Source organism: Telmatherina bonti, assembly GCF_933228915.1.
Source record: "Telmatherina bonti genome assembly, chromosome: 5".
Taxonomy (NCBI): domain Eukaryota; kingdom Metazoa; phylum Chordata; class Actinopteri; order Atheriniformes; family Telmatherinidae; genus Telmatherina; species Telmatherina bonti.
In genome coordinates this window covers 9,582,467-9,603,091 of record NC_136623.1, presented here as the reverse complement: position 1 = coordinate 9,603,091, position 20,625 = coordinate 9,582,467, and the positions used below count along the sequence as shown (strand labels likewise).

Here is a 20,625-nt window from a genome sequence, read left to right as displayed (position 1 = left end):
ACCCAAGCTGAGGGCAGACCACTACTGAGCCAGTGGTAGCTGCTGAATGAAGGACTCCTGGTGTCTTTTAAGTCCTGGCGATTAGTGGAATCAGCTGAGCTCAGAGCTCCAATTATCCAGTGAGCAGGGTGGAGATGAGCAGATGACAGGAAGGACCAATCCCAGCCAGGAAGCAGCAATCAGAGCTGTGTTTGAGCAGGAATCCCAGCTGAAGGTTCAGAATTAGTAGGCTGAAGAGCAAGGAACAGGCAGCCGTAACAAGGACCAGTGCACTATTTACGTGTAACGGCCTAACATCATCGCCCATCATGGATATCTGTGCCTGCCTCAGCCTATTACCGTCTCCTTATAGGGAGTCCCGTTGAAGCTCCATACATTCGACACTCCAGGGCTGTAATCGAGAAAGCGTTTGGTTTTATGAAAAGCAGATGGAGGGCTGTATTTTGTAAGGCTTCTGGGTTAAACCGACCTTTGTTATTAAAGTTATAGCCGTCTACACAACATATATCTGCACCGGGGACACATCCTCAAACCGACTGAAGTCTGAGAGTCAGACGAAGATGCTTTCTGCCACCAGTAGGACCCTAACAGGAAAAGGCAGCTGTGTTCTCCACCCCAGTATCACAGCTCAGGACTATTAGGTCATTATTATTCAACCTAAAGTCAAACATCAAACTAAATATTGCAGAATGGAGATTTGTGTAAATAGCTTGAGGTGATTAATTTGTTTTCCCTGTAAATATGTCTAAATTAAAGCCTAAAAAGTGTAACTAATGACTATAAATGAAACATCAGTCCTTGTTTTTTATATTCATGTAGTTTATCATTGTTTTGTATTCATAGTATTTTGCTCAGGTTTAAAACTCATATCTAAAACATATCAATAAATGTACTAAAGTGTCATTTTATCTCCAGTTCTTTCTAACGGCGTCAGCAGTCTTTCCTCCCTCTCCTCCTCCTCATCCCTCCCCTCTTCTCTCTTTTCTCTCTCTTCGTCTCGCCTCTCTGCCATCTATAGAAAATTAAAAACACTTTTGTGCCTCAGCTACTCGGCAGACGTTCTGCTCTTGTCTTCCTCATCTTCCTCATCGTCCTGAAGCACTGAGGCAGACGAGTGTGCTACAGACTTGGAAGGGCTCTCCAACAGCTGTGCACGACATCTAACAACCAACGTCAAAGTGCAGAAATAATCTTTGAACTTGGCAGTGCCGACTAGAGGATGAACTGACTGAACAACCACGACATGTATGGAAGTATGAGGATGATGATGTATGACAACATTTGAAACGAACATCTCCATTTATGTAAGTAAAGGAGCATAAATGGAGCTTAATTCATGCTCTACGCTCCAGGAACTAAAAGTCAGTGTTGACTCTTTATACCTTTTTTCTTCTTCTTCTCCTTTCTTCCTCTGCTCAAATCCACTTGCAGTTCTCTTAATGAATCAGCTTCGGTGTGCGTTCAGAGCGACCAGTGTGTTGATATCCAGTTTCTGGCGTGTGACGTGATGCGTAAAAGGGCTCTTGTCTATCGCAGCATGCTGAAAGCAAACACTGTGAAGAGGGGTTTCTCAGCAAGAATGGCTCCATGGATGTACATAATGTCACTGTCCTGTCAGTGTAAGAAACACTTTCTTAACATCAAAAACGTACATATTGCTACTTTAACGTGTTGCTCTTATGGCCACTAGGGGGCATCTATTCTACTAAGACAGTGTTTCTCAATTCCAGTCCTCCGGCCCCCCTGCCCTGCATGTTTCATAGCCAACCCTACCTTAACACACCTGGTTGAATAAAGGGCTTATTAACAGGCTGCAAAGAACTTGATGAAGAAGTTCAATAATCTGACTCGGGTGCTTTGGAGGAGGATCATGTCGAAAACAGGTAGGGCAGGGGGGCCTGAGGATGGGAATTGAGAAACACTGTACTAAGATAACGGTAGGTTGTTTTAGTCCAAATGAGCAAACCCACGGGGTCATATTTAGAAAAATGTCATTTGCACACAATTTTTTCTTAGAACCAAATACTGAGCCCAGCCCAGTGTCGAGCTGTTGGAGGGTTTTCTGACACTGAACCAACAAATCTGTCAAAAAGTGAAAATATTTGCAACAAGACAGAATAATGTTCAGTAAGAAGACGATATTAAAACACAGTAGTAAGTTCAGGAAAACACTAGAGTTCATTTGAGCATCTTTGAATGGATCTGAACATGGCTGTTCTCCATCCAAACCTTCAGCCAAGGAGCAACTTTTAACGGAAAGATGTGTCAAGTTAATATATTTCCCAACAAGACTTTAAGTTGTCGTTGCCAGAGGGGTTATGAGAAAATCTTAAGAGAAGGCTTTAACCATAGAAAGTAAATAGATATTTCAGTCATCGCTGTAAAATCTACAAAACAGTCTGAAAACCTGGTTTTACTTTGCCAGAATGGATCATTCTTTATGGATTTATGGGGGAAAAAATAAAGTCGGTCCATTTAAAGAACAGCCAGAAACCTAACAAACTGGAACATTTGAAAGAGCCTGAAACCTTTCTTTCAGCACCGTGTACATGTGGGTTTCTTTCTGGTTCCTGGGTCACTGTCATTTCGCCTTTTGGAACAAACAATAAATGTGAGTTTAGGTCCATTACGTACTCAAATAAATACTTTGAAGTGTGTATTTTCTGTGGTGCACACATCACCTGGCAGTCTGAGAAATGGAAACTACTCCATCAAAGAGAAAAAATGAAAGTTCTTAGATATACAATTATCATAACTCTAAAACAAAAGTCAACCTTAGAAAATAAGTCTTATTTTTGCTGCTAGATTCAGTTTTGCCAGTAAATTCATCCTTTAACGGTAAATTTAAACCAGCCATGCATGTGTTGACACAATTTACGGCTCTGCTGAAAAGCCTGGGCTGGAAATGAGTCTCGTGTTTTAGGATCTGTCACATTTACCGAGTTAAAGTAAAAAAAATGCAGTATGAATATTTTCCACATTGAGAGTTTTGTTAAACGGCCTGAAGGATCAGATTTGGATCAACATCATCCATCAGCTTTTGCAATGACACACTGCGCTGAATCCTAATGTAAATATTCCTGGACTGAAAGTCCGAATGGAGCCGTTTAATCCTTTGACACATCAAAAACTTTCTTTTTTCAGTGAATTTTTATTTACAGGATCATGACCAGCTTGTCAAAGCACAGAAAATATTTGCTGTACTTTTATTTGGGAAACGCAGACGGTTGTTTTCTGTACAGCTAAAAGTTCATTTTGTTTGCAGCGAAACTGGAAATTTAGTTGCTTATTGAGTTTGAATGAATCTCACATCTGATGTTATTATTTACAGATTAAATTCTGTTTGTAAATTAAAACTCATACAAATCATAGCTGATAAATGTCAATACTGCTGGATGTGAATCAGAAATTTTCCAAATCTGTCAGTCATGGTGGTTCCAGCTATTAGACCTCTAAGAGCAAACTTATTTATTTATTATCTATTTATTTAATATGGGACAGTGCATATTAATAAACATTACTGTAAATATGCCAGAATTAGCCAGAAGGCTATTTTTCATCTGCATTCCCTGGACAGATGTAAAAAGTCACCCGAAGAAGTGCAAAATTACATATTTACATGATAAAATTACTACAATACATGTGGTAAAAGTAACATTTAGGCTAAAAGTATATTGATGACAGAGCACACATCAATCAGCACAAACAAAATACACGAAATTCACACAGAAGGCGAGATGGCAGCAGGGGTCAGCGACAGCAGACTTAATAATGTTGACAGCTCTGATTGTCAGTGAACCATTTCTTCATCTGTGTCCTGAATGAATTCTATGTATTTAGATTTCTGGTGATTATGTTCCTTTCAGTTGCAGCTCGAACAGAAAAAGCAGACTGACCAAATACATTTTTTCTGAAGGGAATGATGCAATCTCCCCTCGCTGCAGCTCTGGCAGTATGTGATGTCATCTTAATTTAACAATACAGCCTTTGACATGTCTCACATTGCAATGAAAGCTTTTGAGCTTCGTCAGAAGAGTTTTCTCCTGCAATTTAAACATAGATCCAAGGTAAATATACGATTGTTCATTCTCTGTAGGTCTCTGCTGTCATGTAATAGACTGGCTTGTTCAGGGAGCGCTGGGTCTTTCCAGGTGTCTGCAGGAACAGGGAATCTTTACAACAATATTTTTTACTTACTAGGCGATTAAATCTACTTTGAGTTGTTTTATTTCATAACTGTTTTAAAAACCTGTTTTAGGAGGGCCAAACAAGAAGTCAGTCATTTAGCTGCAGGCACCATCAGTCACATGGATGTGCTGAAAATCAAAATAATTCCTTTGAGCTTCAGTCGTTTAGATAAATTCACCCTGAAATGCGATAAGTGTAACATTCCTATGAACTGATGCTGGATTAGCTCACTCAAAGATATGTTGTCTCTAAATCAGCCTCTGTTCTTCCTGTTATGAGTTTCTACTGATTTACAGCATCGGGTTAGATTAGCTTTGATCCAGCTTTCTTTCTGTCTGGATTTTATTTGAACCAATCACTCATCAGCTCTTTAAATCAATAAATCTTTTCACTTCTCATTCTGCTGTGTGTCATGAACTCTTATTTGTTTTCTTATAGTTGTCTTAACTGTTTAGGATACACAGATGGACAGTTTCATCCATCTCCTGTCGGTTACTTGTGTAATTCGTTCTGTTTTCAGAGGCTTTAGGCCCATTTATGCTCCTTTACGTATGTAACGTGTGTAAATGTGGATATTAATTTCAAATGTTGTCATACGTTTCAGCCTTCATACATATATCCATGTGTCTTAAATCAGTTCATCCACAAGTGTGCAGTGCTGAGTATTAGAGATCAATTCCACGGCTAGCCGCGCTATTTCACAGATATATTTGTTTACAATTGTCCAAAAACTATGGAAGAAAAAGCTCTTTATCTCAAAATAACGAGAAAATTCTGTCATTATCTTGAGGTAACTGCTAGAAAAAAAAACAAATGATGGGGAAAACGACCGTAAAAGCGTTTCTGAATAAAACCACAAATTATTTTTCTGTTCTCACCTTCCACTGCATCTTTTTTGGGTTTTTTTTATTTGGTGGTTTCTGCGTCATCTTCTGCCTGTCCCACCTCTTGGTCTCTGGTTTGTTCTTTTCGACATTTGCGTGTCAGCTGTACAACTCAACATTCTCGCCGCCATTTCCAGTGGCATCGCTCCATTTTCTGCATCAAGTGACAGATAGCTTAGCTTTATGAAAATGGACCAAATTACACATGTAATCGATGACTAAACTGACCGTCTGTCTACGTATAAGTCGTCTGGACCTTCACATGATACAACAGGATGGCAGCAATGGTGACATTATGGTGATAAGTGCCATTAATGACATAAATCTTTTGAAATGTAAAAACTAGAGAAAACTTCTGTGTAAAAAACCCTGTCTGCAAGTTATATTTGGCCACTGACTTTAGTACCTACTGGTAAACATTATGAGTGAAAATGCCAGCTTGTTAAGACTGAAAATCTACCATGGAAATAAGTTAAGTGAAAACCAAATTGTGGCAAGCTTCTACTGAACCTTATTGATGTTCCTGTGAAAACTTTGGACCTGCCAGGATGAAGTTGAAAGACTGTGTTTGTTTTGACCAGTTGTTCAAAGTTTCCTCTTTGGGTAAAAATACCAAACAAAAGTCATTTTTGTTCCATTTTTTTTTAAAAAGGAAACCTCAGCTGCAGAAACTAGTCCTTTTTAGCCACATAGGGAAAAGCTTTTGCTCTCTTTCCAAAGACAAAACTAAGTTATTTCCATGAACTCAGGAGGAACCAACCAGAATCAATCAACCAGAAAGCTGGAGGATTGATTCCAGTCTTCACATGACTACATGCCTAAGTGTCCCTGAGTGGGAGATGCCCCCCGATGTGCCTATCTTGTATGAGTGTGTGTGTGTGTGTGTGTGTGAATGGGTGACTGTGACATGTAGTGTAAAGCGCTTTAGGTGAATGGCATGACTGCAAAAGCACTTTATAAGTACAAGTCTATTTACCCTGTATTTCAGTTGGCAGACATAAAATTTCCAGAAACTACAGCTCAGCTTGATTGACAGAGGAAAAAAATCCCACATGGATTCTCCCAGTGGAAAACCTCTAATCAAACCAGGTTTGGTGGTAATTTGTGTTTGAACTTTTCATCAGAGGGCTGTGGTTTAACTTTATGGATGCAAATCATTGCCTTTTCTTTCATTTATTAGCAGCGTGACATTGTAACAGCAGTTTGAGGCTGTTTATGGCAACACAAGGCTCCACGTGATGACAGCAAAATGCTCTTACGGTTCAGTAAATTGTTGCCCGGTGGCGCTCGGGTTTCTCACTGTTGGGAAACAAAATGCCACCAGTGCATGGATTTACAGTATATCCATGACATCTTATTCAGAGAAATGCAGAATAGAATGAAGAAACAACCAGAGGAGAGCACCAGGAAAATTAAACGGGACGTAAAGCTAAATGAGATGCAAAAAGGCAAACAAGTTGACTGAAATCCAAATAAGAGTCTCTGCAAAACCAAGAATGTTAGAAAAACCCATGGACCATTTCCATTATCTTTTTTTAAACAGGATAGTGTTTTTATAAAACCATAGTTTAAATGTGTTAACCCTGACAGGAAGACGAGGTGTCAGTCGTCCTGTCTTCCCACCAGGACTCTCTTTAACTTTTAAAAGCATCTTCTCTCACAAATGGATTCCACCCAGTCGCTTAGCTTTTCTATCCCTTATCTGATGAAGACCAGATGAGCTAAATCAGCTCCAGAAGTTTAAGCCTCAAAACTCACTTCCACATAATTTGGGATACAGTGCACAACAAAATGAAAACCAAACGCTAACCTCTTATAGAAACATTGAATTCATAACTGGTTACAGAGGGTTATGTATGTGTCGGCAGCGAGACATTTTATTATGTAACGGAATAAAAATAGTCATGTATGTAGTTCTTAGCACAGGAGCAACAAAGGGTTGGATGAATTAGTGCAACCTAAAGAAACAGCTGGAGGAATATGGTGTAACTAATTACAGGGGTGTCAGAATCCAGTCCTCGAGGGCCAGAATCCAGCAGGTTTTTGTTGTTTCCCTCCACCAACACAGCTGATTCAAATCAATGGATCTTGTCAACCTGTTTGAGTGTCGGTCAGGTGTGTGTTGGAGCATGGAGACAACAAAAACCTGCAGGATACCGGCCCTCCAGGACTGCAGTTTGACAACCCTGAATTAAGATGACTGGTAAAAAGTCAACATCACGACTGGATTAGAAAAGAGCACCTTAAAGATTCTAGTCATTTAGCAGACGCTTTTATCCAAAGCGACGTACATATGAGTGAGAGCAACACAAGCACGAAATCAAACAATAGAGGACATCGTAGGAAGGTGCTGGTGAACTGTCCAGTTGGACGCAGGTCCTTCCATGAAGTGCTACAGGCTTTTTTTGTTGTTGTTGTTACTCCCTTCCCACCCCATAATATCACCTATGTTATAATACAAAGAATTAATACCATAAAGTTTGTTGCAAAGAACTGGGCTAAGTTCTCCAACTTTCCACTAAATATAGCTATACTAAGTGTGGAAGTGCTCCTTGATAACATGAGGCGTCTTTCAATGGTGGAACGTAGCTGTGGAGAGGGAGTGTAGGTCTGGATTAGGGAGTGAAGGTAGACGGGATGCAGAATCTCTTAAAATGTCAGGGTTAGTTCAAGGAGGAGGGACCCACATGCAGGCTGAAAGAGGCAGGCAGGTGTAGGAATATGGGTTTAATGCCAAAAAGGAATGGGGAACATGACTGTGAGCTGACGAACGGGGAAGCTGGTAAAGCTCAGGGAGCAAAATAAACCAGGTGTACGAATAAACAGGAAGCAGGGAGCAAAACAGTACACAGTAAAAATGCCAAAATAAAACTGGACACTGAAACGTATTTTCCCACCCAGAAATTGAAGGCTGACTATTTCATCAAGGCAACGTTGAACTGAGCAATGTATCTATTACAACAGCAAGGCTGTGTAGAAGAAACGCTTAGATGCTCTCGATTTGTTGCCACTACAAGAACTCCAAGACTCTGATGGCGCCAATCGCAGAGAGGGGGGACAGAAGCACCGGAGTTTGATCATCCAGTTGTTTACAAATGGCTGTTTTAAATGATTGGACAGTGTTTTCTTAATCCTATCCGTTCTGTGTTGTTTTTGTGTTGCAGTTTTTAATCAATTGGCTTCAATCTGGGTGTCAATTGGATTTTAAGCAATATAGTAAAAATGCTCCTGGAAAACATCTCTTATCTTCCCTTTAATCAGTCTTTACAGACTTTTTAAAACAAGAGGGGATGCTACACGATTGGAATCATGACCCTTACCCAACTTTTTTTTTTTTTTTTTTAAATTTCTCAGCCTTTTATCAATGAAAGATGGGCTAATGGTTTCTGAGAAACAGTAAAAGGTCTCCTTTAACATCAACTCCTCCATTTTCTTTGTGCAATTTTTCTAATTAATGCTGACATTGTACTTCAGGAAGATAAGAAGTTCTCTGCATATCAGTCTGCGCCTCGCTGTTTAAATCTACAGACTGAAAAATGATACTGATAAATGCATTTGAATAATTCAACCTCAAGCAGCTAACATTTAGTTCCAAACAAGATGGAAAAAAATAGCTTTCCACACGTAATAAAATATCAATCAAGCATAAAGAAGTTATTTCTGCTTATATAGACCTGTTTTGGAGCGTGTGAGCTATACCGGATGAATCGGATGTTTGAGGTTGTAATAACGGCGTTTTGACTCATGGCTATCATGTGATCAGTCAGACTGTTCAGAAGATTTATGTGATGCAGCATTTGAGCATGAGGAGTGTGTGAAATGTCAGGATGGCAAAGGCTGTGCAACAAGGTGGGGAAACACAGAAACACATGGAGCCTGAAATTGGCAACAGAATGAGTGAGACAGGAATATATTTGTACAAATGTCAGTGTGGATGGTTTGTTGACTCTAAATGAACTATGGTTGTTATGATTTGAAAGAAACAACCCATTTTTCCAACATGCAGTCAGACCATTATCACTCTGACTGGGATTGTCCATCCTGTCAGGCCAGGCCAGTGTTCTGCAGGTTTTGGATTTTTCCTGCTGCGGCATACCTCAATCTGATTAATGGGTCAAAACGCTTCGGTGCAATGACAAGCTGTTGAAGGAATACGTTCAGTTTGAATCAGGTGTGTAGAAACAAGGAAACACCTAGAACCTGCAGGACGTTGGCCAGTCCCAGCTCGAGATCCAGGGTCTAACTCATGCTAGTACTGCTGAAATAAAGCCTTCAGTTCACAATGTTTTCATCGCAGCAAATGACTCTAAAATGTGTATATTGGTTAAAATGAATGGCATCTTCATAGATGTGCAGCTTCTTCTCACACAGCAGTAATATATAGATGACTTATGACTTCCTTGTTTTCCTGGATTCGGAAAAGATGTTGACAGTTTTACAATTTGCCAAAGTCCACTGAAAATTAACTTTGAGACAAACTACATTGAATAATAATAATCTTTAACCACTGACCTCCTTGCAGTGTGGCTGTGATGTTTTGTATCTAATAATATCTAATCAGCCAACCACATGGCAGCAACTCATCGCGTATAGTTGTGTACACAACCAAGACAGCTCATTGAAATTCAATCTAGAGCACCTGAATGAGGAACAGTTTTTTAAGTCACTTTGAAGGCTGTATTCAGCTCATATACAGGCGGCTGAAATGAGTTTCCTCCGCAGGGTGGCCGGGCTCTCCCTTAGAGATAGGGTGAGGAGCTCGGTCACCCGGGAGGAGATCAGAGTAGAGCAGCTGCTCCTCCGCATCGAGAGGAACCAGTTGAGGTGGCTCGGGCATCTGGTTAGGATGCCTCCTGGACCTCCCTGGTGAGGTGTTCCAGGTACGTCCCTTTGGGAGGAGACCCCGGGGAAGACCCAGGACACGCTGGAGGGATTATATCTCTCGGCTGGCCTGGGAACGCCTCGGGACCCCCCGCAGAGATGGCAAATGTGGCTGGGGAGAGGGAAGTCTGGGCTTCCCTGCTTAGGCCGACCCGACCCCGGATAAGCGGCATGAAGACAAGACGAGACTTTGAAGGCTTGTTGTTGGTCTGATTTACTGAGATTTCCACACACAACCATCTCTAAGCTTGGCAAACTTCAGGCCTCTTATTACCAACCTGCATCACTGAAACACCACAGCCTACCTGAGTCCTGCTGCTGACCATGTCCATCCCTTTCTGAGCACAGTGTAGCATCTTCTGATGGAAACCTCCAGCAGGATGATGCACCATGTCACTAAGCAAATGCAGTGGAAATTTGAACATTACGTGAGGAAACATAACTCAAAGATTACACTTTAAATCAGACCTACCAAAGCTATAGATGCCAAATCTGATTGTGCCGTGAAATTTGTCAATTAAAGTATAATTCTATGTTGTTTTAGTTCATCTTAATCTCCAGGACTGACCACACATAAAGCCAGATTTGTATGAATGCACATTAAAAATTAAGATTAAAACTTCGCACAGAACAAGTGACATAATTCAATCAAAAACACATACAAGAAACCCCTTTATTTGATTTATTAAGTTGTATTCAGACACTCAAAACTGATCAGCCCATCACTAGTAATGCTGTTTTACATCATTAGAATTCATTGAGCTGTAAGAGAGACCACCAGTTAGGTTAATTATGCAACCTCCTTATAGCCGTAGGTTAGCAAGTCCAATACAGTCCGTCATATAAAATCGAAGGGCAGTCATCAATAATTAAAACATGATCAACACTGTGCAATGCAGAAAAGGTTCCTTTCAAACAACCATGGACCTTTTTTTTTTTTTTTTTCCAGAAAAGAAAAAATAAAGTAACAAGACACCAGAAGGATTTTTGTTATTAACACTACATAGACCTAAAAGACCACCACTTCTTTACATTTGACCAGTTTGTGACGAGGTCTAACATGAAAGAAAGGAAAATAAAAAAAGAAATAAGCAGACGGATATTGAACTGTACAATTGTTCGGAATCTCTAGATAAATTTTCCTGGTGAGCTGATGAGCTCTGTAAGCTGAACTAAAGGAAGAAGACCAAAATTGCACCCTATAACAACATTAGAGTATATATTTATTTATATATTTTTTTAATTGAAGACTTGACAGTGGGCAGGAATCCAATTTTCTGCATGTGATCTCTACTAAAAAAAAGAAAAAAAAAAAAAAAAAAAAAACAACCCACCCCTCTTTTTATTGATTCAGATCACCCAAATGGATGTTGTCTACTGGCCTACACGGGGAAAACAGCAGATGAACTAATCCAAAAATGTAAAATCTCACAGAACAGGATGTTGAACAGTCTTTCCGGTTGATTCTTCTTTTCCATCAGCTAAAAAAAAAGTAACACGTGACGTCAATGTTACAGCATTCTTTAAACATCACATCCAGTTTACAAAATCCGGCCTAACGTAGACACGAGGACGTTGGATTCTGAGACTCGGAACATGTCTGGTGTATCAGAGGCGGGAGGAGTTCTTGGTTTTGGATGACAATCCTTTCCTGGCGCTGTCTCGACACGAAAAGTAGTTTTCAACAAACAGTCTGAGAAGCCAAGCGCCTCGAGGTGGGAACAATTTGGTTTTCCTCTGATTGTGAGCAAAAGAAAATAAGACCTGCACACGGTAACACAGTCAACATCCAGTCAACCCTGCCAGGTGTGAAACCACAGCGCACCCTCTCGTCAGCAAACCGCTTTTGGAAACTCACTCAGGACACAATCGCACGTTCACAGATCTCTCGCTCGTCTTTCTCAAACGGGGTTAGCCTTCCAACTCCAGATAAAAATGTGTTGCGTTTTTTTTTTGTTTTGTTTTGTTTTTTTGTTTGTTTTAGGCGTTGTAGTGATACATGCATCCATTATACTGATATACACTTCTTAAAAAAAGTTTTTAAAAAAAAAAAAAAAAAAAAAAAAGGACAAACAAAAAAAAAAAAACCCAAAAGGTATTAGAAATGCAGCTATACAGAGTCTTTTAGCTATTCCAGGGGAGTGAGGGTGAAGACCAGGTCTGACGACAGGAAGCCTGATGTTCAGATGTTGTTCGGTGGAGAGGAGGGAGCAGATGAGGGTGTGTGTGTGTGTGTGTGTGTGTAGGTGGGGGTAAAGGAGGAGGAAGAGGAGGAGGAGGAAGAGCTAGGTTAGTTACTGCAGCAGGGACGGCTGGTGGGCTGAGCCGTCTCTGTCAGGTCCACACCCCGGCTCCGCCCGCTGCTGGTGCCGGCCGCCTGAGGCTCGTTCTTGGGAAGCTTCTTTGCTGCAGAAACAATGATTCCGGATCAGCAGAAGCATCGATGCATCAGAAAAATGAAGATAGAAACATTACAGCTGATCAATAAATATGTTTTTATTGTGACCTTTTTTTAAATTTATTTCATTTACTAATTCAGATTTCCTGATTACTACTTTTTCTGGGGGGTTACATTATTCCGGACCCACTTCCTGTGGTGCTTTGAGTTATTTGCTTGGTGTTGAGAGTTCTTATACTGTCTGGAAAGCCGCGGTTGGTAAACGGCATTAAGTTGCCTGACGCAGCGTTTTATTAACAACGCTGTTGCGGGCGTTTATAATCCAACGCGTCAACAATGAAGTTTGTTTTTTTTTAAATTTTCATTGTTGCAGCCTTAGCAGGTACGATGCAAGATGGATGCTGAAACAGCCCCCAATCGGAACTGTAAAAATCTACTAAAGCTATGCGTGTCAGCATCCTCCTCTCAAACCCCTGCAGGCAACCACACTAAACATGGCAGCTAGCAAGAAAGCCCTCATTCCCAAAAAGGCCTCTTGCATCGTCAGTCATTAGGAACTAGTTCAGTTTTGCAACCTCAGACTCAGAACGTCATATTTCCTGCTGCTACATCGAACGCCTGGTGTCACGCAGCAGGATGCTGGATTTCAATGCATTTTTCAACAATCCAACATAAGTAAATGTGAGTATAAGTAGTTATTTACCATGTTTTAATGAATATTTTGAGATATTTACACAGTTCATGTTAATGGCAACATTTGGTCTGGACTGCAGTAGTCCTGGACATGTTGGGACAAATTGTCAAACAAGCAAAACAAAAAGGCCTTAAGGGTTCTGCAAGTTCACACACCTTTTTACTCTGAATGTTTTTTTTAAAATCTTTTTTACCAGTTGCATGAGTGTTTAAACGTATACATGGTCCAGTGGAACTGCATTTAACCCTGGTGTCCACGGAGCAATGAGAGAACTCTACCCAGGATGAAAATATTTTTAACTACTGTCAGTGTTTTACATGAAGACTAAACTGGAGAAAATTCAACCAGTCCTGACCTTGTTAACATCATCTTTTATTACATATAAAATGCATGTAACTGACTGGGTAGAGGAGGAAACTGGAATGGAAAACGACTTCAGTCTAAACAAACTGAAGAGAAACATCCTGATTGAAATAGTCACCACTGCTCCCTAGTGGACAAACGTGGTTTATGTGTCCCTCCAACTGGTTTAAACTTCAAGACTCTAAGACTGGGCCTCCTCCTCAACAACAGGATCTCAAGTCACCAAGACTAGCACTGGATTTTACACAAAAACTGTTGAATGCAACATGAAAAACAACTAAAGGTCATCTTAAGGTTGTCACATATAAATGGTTTAACTGCCTGACATTATTTACTAAACGCTTTGTACAATCCACACTAATTTCAATATATCTTTAAATAAGCCTTAAAAAAATCTGACTTTTTTTTTTAAAAATGAAATTAAATAAATAAATAAATTTTTTAAAAAAACTTTAATTCTGGGGAGAAACTTCAATAGGTAGCTTATGTCATTAAGTAAAAATATGTTGCCCATATGTGATTTTTTTTTTTTTTTTTTTTTTTTTTCCAGTCTGAACAGCACACAGCTTTAGTTTTCTCACCCGACCCATGCCATTTTTGTGGTACTAAATTAGATCCACATCCCTCCTGTTCAGTTTTTCACTTTATTTGTCTCTTTCTTTATGTACAGATGTAAAGAACAGTTAAAAATTTGGAAATATTATTTAACACATGTATGTATGTGTATATACGCGGTAAACACTCATGGCGAAGGGGTGGGGTTTAATAAGTTTTTATTTACTTCTGCCCACTCAATTTTGAGTGTCTGGTTTTGTTTTGTTTTGTTTTTTTTTTAGTTACTTTTGTTTTTTTGTATGTTTTTTTTTTTTATTTCATTTTATTGGACATATCAAAATAAACTTTCCAAACCAAAAACATGAGCTGTACTGAAACGCAGACCTGATTCTCTATCCTCATACGTTAAACAAAAACTCAACATATTTTATGAACTGTCGCGCTACAGTAACACTTACCAATGGCCATGAAAATCTCATTCACGTTCATTGAGGTCTTTGCAGATGTTTCCATGAAAAGCAAGCTATTGTCGTCTGCGTATGACTGTGCATCCTGTTAAAAGTTCAGCATCAGGAAATCAGTTCAACTAAAGCATCTGTTGTTGTTGGCGTCCACAAAAATAGATGGAAAATTCAAATTTGTTTCTGAAAAGTTGCATATCGATTTTAAAAAGGACAAACCTGGAAGTCCAGAGCTCTCTTGTTTGCGAGATCTGCTTTGTTCCCAGCCAGGGCTATTACAATGTTTGGACTGGCTTGTCTCTGAAGCTCTTTAACCCAGTTCTTCGCCCGGACAAATGACTCCTGGCAAGAAGAGCAGAGCGGGCAGGCGTGCCTTCAGTTAGTGAAAACAACAATAAAACCGGAGAGATGAAGATGATGGACTCTGATGAGATCCAGAAGAAAGAATTGTTAAATTGATTCTCTAAATAACAAACTAAACCAATAAATTTTCCTTTGGTACAATAAAAACAATGTGAGCTGTACAGAATGCAAGGTTCTATTATTTAAAGTAGTATATAACAAATAAATGTAATTTGATCCAGTTTCATTCAAGTTTTTACTTTATTATTGATATTTGGTTGTGTATGTCAGCACTTAGGTTGTAAAGTAGGTTTTAATGGATTCAAATGAGTAAAAATGTTCATAACATAAAACTTTATGTAAACAATGTACAAGGCAAGTACCCCAAATTCATTCGGTACAGCAGAGACTTTGTTTCTTGCTAAATCCCATGTGATCTTTTACTGGCCAGGATCCACAATCATCTGCTCTGGGTAAAGGATTGTGACCCCTGACCATACTGACCAGTGTATCCTCAACCCCCCCTCTAAACAAACCAGTTTGTGTTCATCTTTCTGGCCTCTGGTTGCTCATGCAACTCTGATGCTGAACAGAAACCCGTATCCAGATCTACATAATCAACACTTAAACCAGCAGAACTGCTTGTGAGCGTAGTCGCATGCGTCATTCAGTCATAAACAAAGGCCTTTAAATCCAAATCTGAAGCTAAATTTTACTCAATATTTCATCTGTGCTGTCTAACAAATGTAATCCATCCCCACAAAATGCAATTAAACCTTCTATCAAGTCCTCTTCTGATGGCATGTTGATAAAGTTTACTAATAAAACGATCATGTTGTACTTTCACTGTAAAATGAAAAGGTATTTAAGAATTGTAGATTGGAGCATTAACACATTTAATTACTTTTTGTTTTTTGTAAATCTTGCACAACGTTCCCACTTTTCCCAACTTGCACCTTATCCAGCACATCAACACGATGGTGTACATACCGACTGCCTGTAAGGGTGGGGGATGGGGGGTGGTGCTCCGTTTATAATGATCCTTTAGGCAAGGGTCGGTCCAAATAGCACAAGTAAATACATAATATGGAGACAGCTAGTTTGGAAATAATGAATGAGTTCACTGACACGTCTAAAGCAGTTGTTCCCTATCTGAGAGCCCCAGTCCCCTAAAGATCACTGGGTATGCATAGTGAAGAGGATGAAGCCCACTGATGTATGATGTGGATGTGTGTTGTTTTTAATGAAATGAATGAATGACACCTCATGGTAAAAATACATTAAAAAGCAGAACCAGCATCCTGATTTAAACATCATACAGTACAAAGTTTATCTTTATATGCAAAGATGCTGAAAATGTAATCACAATCATGTTCAGATGGTGAAATTGTCCAGCAGCACCAATTATGCACCCATTTTTAATCAAATGTTTTTATAAAGCACATTTAAAAACTGCCATTAACTAAGGTGCTGTATAACCATAGTAACCCCATAATATATATATGCACATTTACTCCGAATACACCCACACAGGAGGAAGAAGTCTCGTCTTACCAATGTTTGAGTACTTGTCAAAGGGATCATGAGCGTTTTACCACTAAAAGTTTTCAGCCTCAAAATGTTTCTGCTGTAATGATCTGCTTATTGAAGCTACAGTAGGTAATGTTGCTCAGAGACATTTTATTTTTCTCTGGGTGAAGTGGTTCCCCGTCCTGATAGTAGTCTATACATCTTATAATCATGAACAATAATAAATATAGTTAGACCCCTTAGTTTACTGTAAATCTGTAAAAACTCTGACCAATCCAAACTTTTAGACCCAAATGAAGTTGTTCATTTCTTATATTTCATAAGCTTCTTCTCCCGGCTCCCCCCCCCCCCCCCTGCAGTGCATACCTGATAGCCACACCCTGCATATGGATCACGCAAGGAGCAAAACCAGAAGAGGAGGAGCCAAGACTGGGTCCCACTTTCAAATCTTGCTAGCTCCCCAACATTACCTGCTCCAGCTTTAAACCAATACCACTGAACTTCAGCAGATTTTCCCAGTGAGGCGGTACCTCCTCTCTGCCTGACAACGGCCATTTCAGCATCCATCTCTCATTCTGACTCTTCCCTGAGCTCTCTCCAGCCTGTAAAAAATCTGTCCGATCTTAAATCTTGTCTTATCTGTTGCTCCGTCCCAGATTTCTTTCTTTTCATAATTTCTTATAATAAGTATAATAATATAATACAATCAGTAATGGTGCACGTTTAAAGCAGCTGGTGTGTTTAAGCATCAGCATGCCATCAAAGTGACTCACAAAACAGAATTTTAAGGTCAAAATGTTACATTGTTTTACTTTACAGCTGATTTATTTTCAGTTAAAATTTCCAGGATAAACAAAAGCTTTAATAAACAAAATAATAATAAAATATAAAACAAAATAAATAATAAAATAATAAAACTAAAATTCAATAAAATAGAATAAAAACAAAAGCTTTTGGACAATTCAAAGATACAATGCTGCATGCAGACTGGCATGATACTCAGTTTAAGCTCATAAAATCCCATTCTGCACTTCTTACCTGATGGGAAGTCTTCTCACTAAAAACCATAGCAATGTTTCCATTACTATTATATCTACGCCCCACCACCTCAGGAAGGCTGAGTTAATTTAACTGCTTGTTTTCTATGTCTGATATATGTCTGAAGAAGCCATTTAAGTTTTCATTTCTGCTACAACAGGTTTATATTTTTAGTCCTTTTATTAAAAAGTATACAGTCTGATGCTATTCATCTGATTTACACAGCATATCAAACATCTTTCTTTATTATGCACCTCAGAGTTACACACCAATGCATACACGTGCATGAGCTCACATCAACCAGCTGAAAAACCATCCACAGGGTTTTTTCCCCAGTGTTAGTGAGAAGTTAATGCTGACAGCAGGAACAAGTGTAATCTGTTGGTCATGGATATCTTGAAGGCGTATTACAGACTAAATGCATTAAATTTTCTTTGTAGATTTCACTTATGTCAACACGGTATCAGAGATGGAGACTTGAAAGTGAATTCAACCCCCCTGTAAATTTCAAGGAAACACTGGGAAGGGCAAAAGAAGTGGCAAGCTTTTCAGAAGCGTCACATCAGACTTCTTATCCTGGCCAGAGGTATGCCAGCTCAAGGTGACTGCTAGTTTGTCAACTAAAAACAGTCGGATTAACTTAAACAAGCAAAATCCCAGTCAGCTGCTGTTTTCTTGTTTGCATATGCAATTATAATGTCTGAAAAGAAGACGGTGACTGTGGATATTATTCTTGTAATGTTGAAACCATATAAAGGGTTACAGGAAGAAGCCATGCTTTGGAGTGTCCCACTGTGGAACATTTTTAACATAAATGACCCATATGTACATACTAAGTTTATAAGACACTGTTGTTGAAAGATGACTCATAACTTTAATTTCTCAAGATACCAAACTGAGCTGCTTCTGTTTTTAGATTCACAGCTACAAAGATGGAAACCCCCACAGTTTCCTTGTCTGTCTCAAATGTTCTAAAGTGAACTGGTGAAGGTTAGGAACGAAACCCCAGGTAGCCACAAAATCAGAGACAGAAGACCGATCACCCGACTCACCTCATTTGTGATGTCATACACCACGATGGCTGCCTGGGCACCTCTGTAATACATGGGAGCCAGACTGTGGTAGCGCTCCTGACCAGCTGTGTCCCAGATCTCAAATTTGACTGTTGTGTCGTCCAAACATACTGTCTGAGTCAGGAAGGCAGCTGCAGGGGACAAAGCAGAGAAAGTGATGACAACTGAGCAATACAAATAATGCAGGCCAGGGCTGGAAACACACTGGGGGATTATCTGCTTGACTCGCTGCACATTTTGCTAAAAGGAGACCCTTGTTATATCAAACATGTTTATGATTAACATCCTTAAATCAGATTGGATGGGTGCTGAATTAAATAAGAGTGGGATTCAATCAAATATGCATTTAAAAAATTATGTATTTCAGGAGATTTACTAAAATAATCTGTTTCTAAGTAAAGAAAGAAGTTTGTATCCCTGTCTTCTTATTTATCTAATAAAAACATGTACACTAATTTTTTTTTTTTAAATTATCTGTAATCAGTAAAATCTAGGATGTTAGAATAATTTTTTGGCTTGAGGAAACTGATAAAAACAATATATGGATGAAATCTGATTCAATCAGAAAATTTGCATGAGGAAGTACATTTGCCACACTCACTTTTCAGTGTCATCATTTAGACCTTTAACGTCACAAAAGCTACAAAAAACATACCTGAAACTTCCTGTGAATATGTAGGAACTTACCCTGGTTTTTCTATTTTCATCCCTGTCAGACGTTCAAATAAAATTCTATAATCTGAAATGTTAATTCAAATCTCATCGCATAATATTTTCATCTTATCAGCTGTTTTATCTACTGTGTGGATTATCTGTTTTGAAAAGTACCCATTTGTATCCATATTCTACTCAATACTCTCTCCAACATATGCTCTTTTATTTGTCACATCTATAGCCATTCAAATAAAAGCTAGGACACAAACTTATTTCCAGACATACCTCCGATTGTGCTCTCTTGGAATTCATGAAACTGGCCCTTGACAAAACGAAGTACAAGACTTGACTTTCCCACCGCTGACTCTCCTAAAAGCACAAGTTTGAATTGGCAGATCTTGTTGCCTGCATTAGGTCCATTGGGTCGCGTGGCTCCGCCTCTACCTGCCATGTCACTCTGTCTGCTGTCTTTGTCTGAATGCTTTTCCTGCGGGAAATGCAGTAGAAAATACCTGAGTGGGAGGAAGAAAACAAGGATGTGTCATTATCACTGGTAAGAATGTAAAGGATTCCAAATAATTTAGCTTTAATTCTTTTTAATATGATTATTGATACCAATAGAATTACCCTAAGTAACCAGCTGTGACTTAATTTAACAAGATATCTTTAATGGTTAATAGTATAATGTTGCAATTACAAACCCTAGATAATAAGTTCATTCTGAAAATGAAATGTTTAGTCATTATTATTCAATAAAGTGTTGCACAAAGTAAACATTTATTTGAGTTTTAGGTCATTTCAACAATGTTTTTAAGCCAAATCCAGAAGCCAAAATCTACTGAGAAGATTTTTAATGCGGATACGCAAACACAAGGAAAGTTTCCAACTACCAGTGGCACTTTCTTACTGCTCCAAAACAATAGTTGGTTGCTTGCCAAAACTGTAATTACAGGTTTGGCTACAACATTTAAAACTTTATTTCTGATTTGAATGGAGGCCTTGCAGTTTGTTAGATGGTGTATCTGACTAGTAGCTACTACAACTAGCAATCATACAGACCAACTGGATGTAAATAACAAACCCTGGCAACTTTTGAGAGTGGATTTCTGTTATGTGAGACAGATTAGTACGAAGGGGAGCTTATGGAACGAGTATGAACACATATGAGGGTTACATTAGTTTTGTTAGTATCAGTCTTAAATTTTCACATCTTTTTTCATGCCAAACATTACAACACCACCAGGGTATTTCTGTCCCTGACACAGCTAACCATGCGAACACATAAATCCAAAAATAATTGGCGTCAACTTCGTCGAAATCGCGTTACGACACAGAGATAACCACAAATAACCTGTATGTTGTTGCTAGCTCGAATTAGCGTTAGCTTTAGCAACATTGCTAGCTAATAGTTAAACATGCCAGTCCCAAAGCCACCATGTAATTACACAAGATTCAGTATGTGTTACATTAGTTTCAAGGTAACAGGCTTATACGCACAAGATCTGACACTTATGTAACGTTTGAGAAGTCAAAACACAAGATGATGCAGGTTTGGGTGTGTACA

At 39.1% G+C, this 20,625-nt stretch overlaps 1 protein-coding gene across 2 annotated transcripts in view; it reads right to left on the bottom strand.

Annotated features, from left to right (window-relative positions):
* Positions 1-10,607: 10,607 nt before the first annotated feature.
* The window catches only part of rab5ab (RAB5A, member RAS oncogene family, b), a 10,457-nt gene continuing 439 nt past the window's right edge, over positions 10,608-20,625 (bottom strand). For both annotated transcript variants that reach the window (XM_079240318.1, XM_079240317.1), the window contains exons 2-6: positions 19,347-19,573; positions 18,387-18,538; positions 14,644-14,766; positions 14,422-14,515; positions 10,608-12,359 (exon numbers count right to left, since the gene is read on the bottom strand). In XM_079240318.1, the coding sequence (XP_079096444.1) occupies positions 12,244-12,359; positions 14,422-14,515; positions 14,644-14,766; positions 18,387-18,538; positions 19,347-19,512 (651 nt within the window). In that variant the 5' untranslated portion in view covers positions 19,513-19,573 and the 3' untranslated portion in view covers positions 10,608-12,243. The remainder of the gene's footprint in view (positions 12,360-14,421; positions 14,516-14,643; positions 14,767-18,386; positions 18,539-19,346; positions 19,574-20,625) is intronic.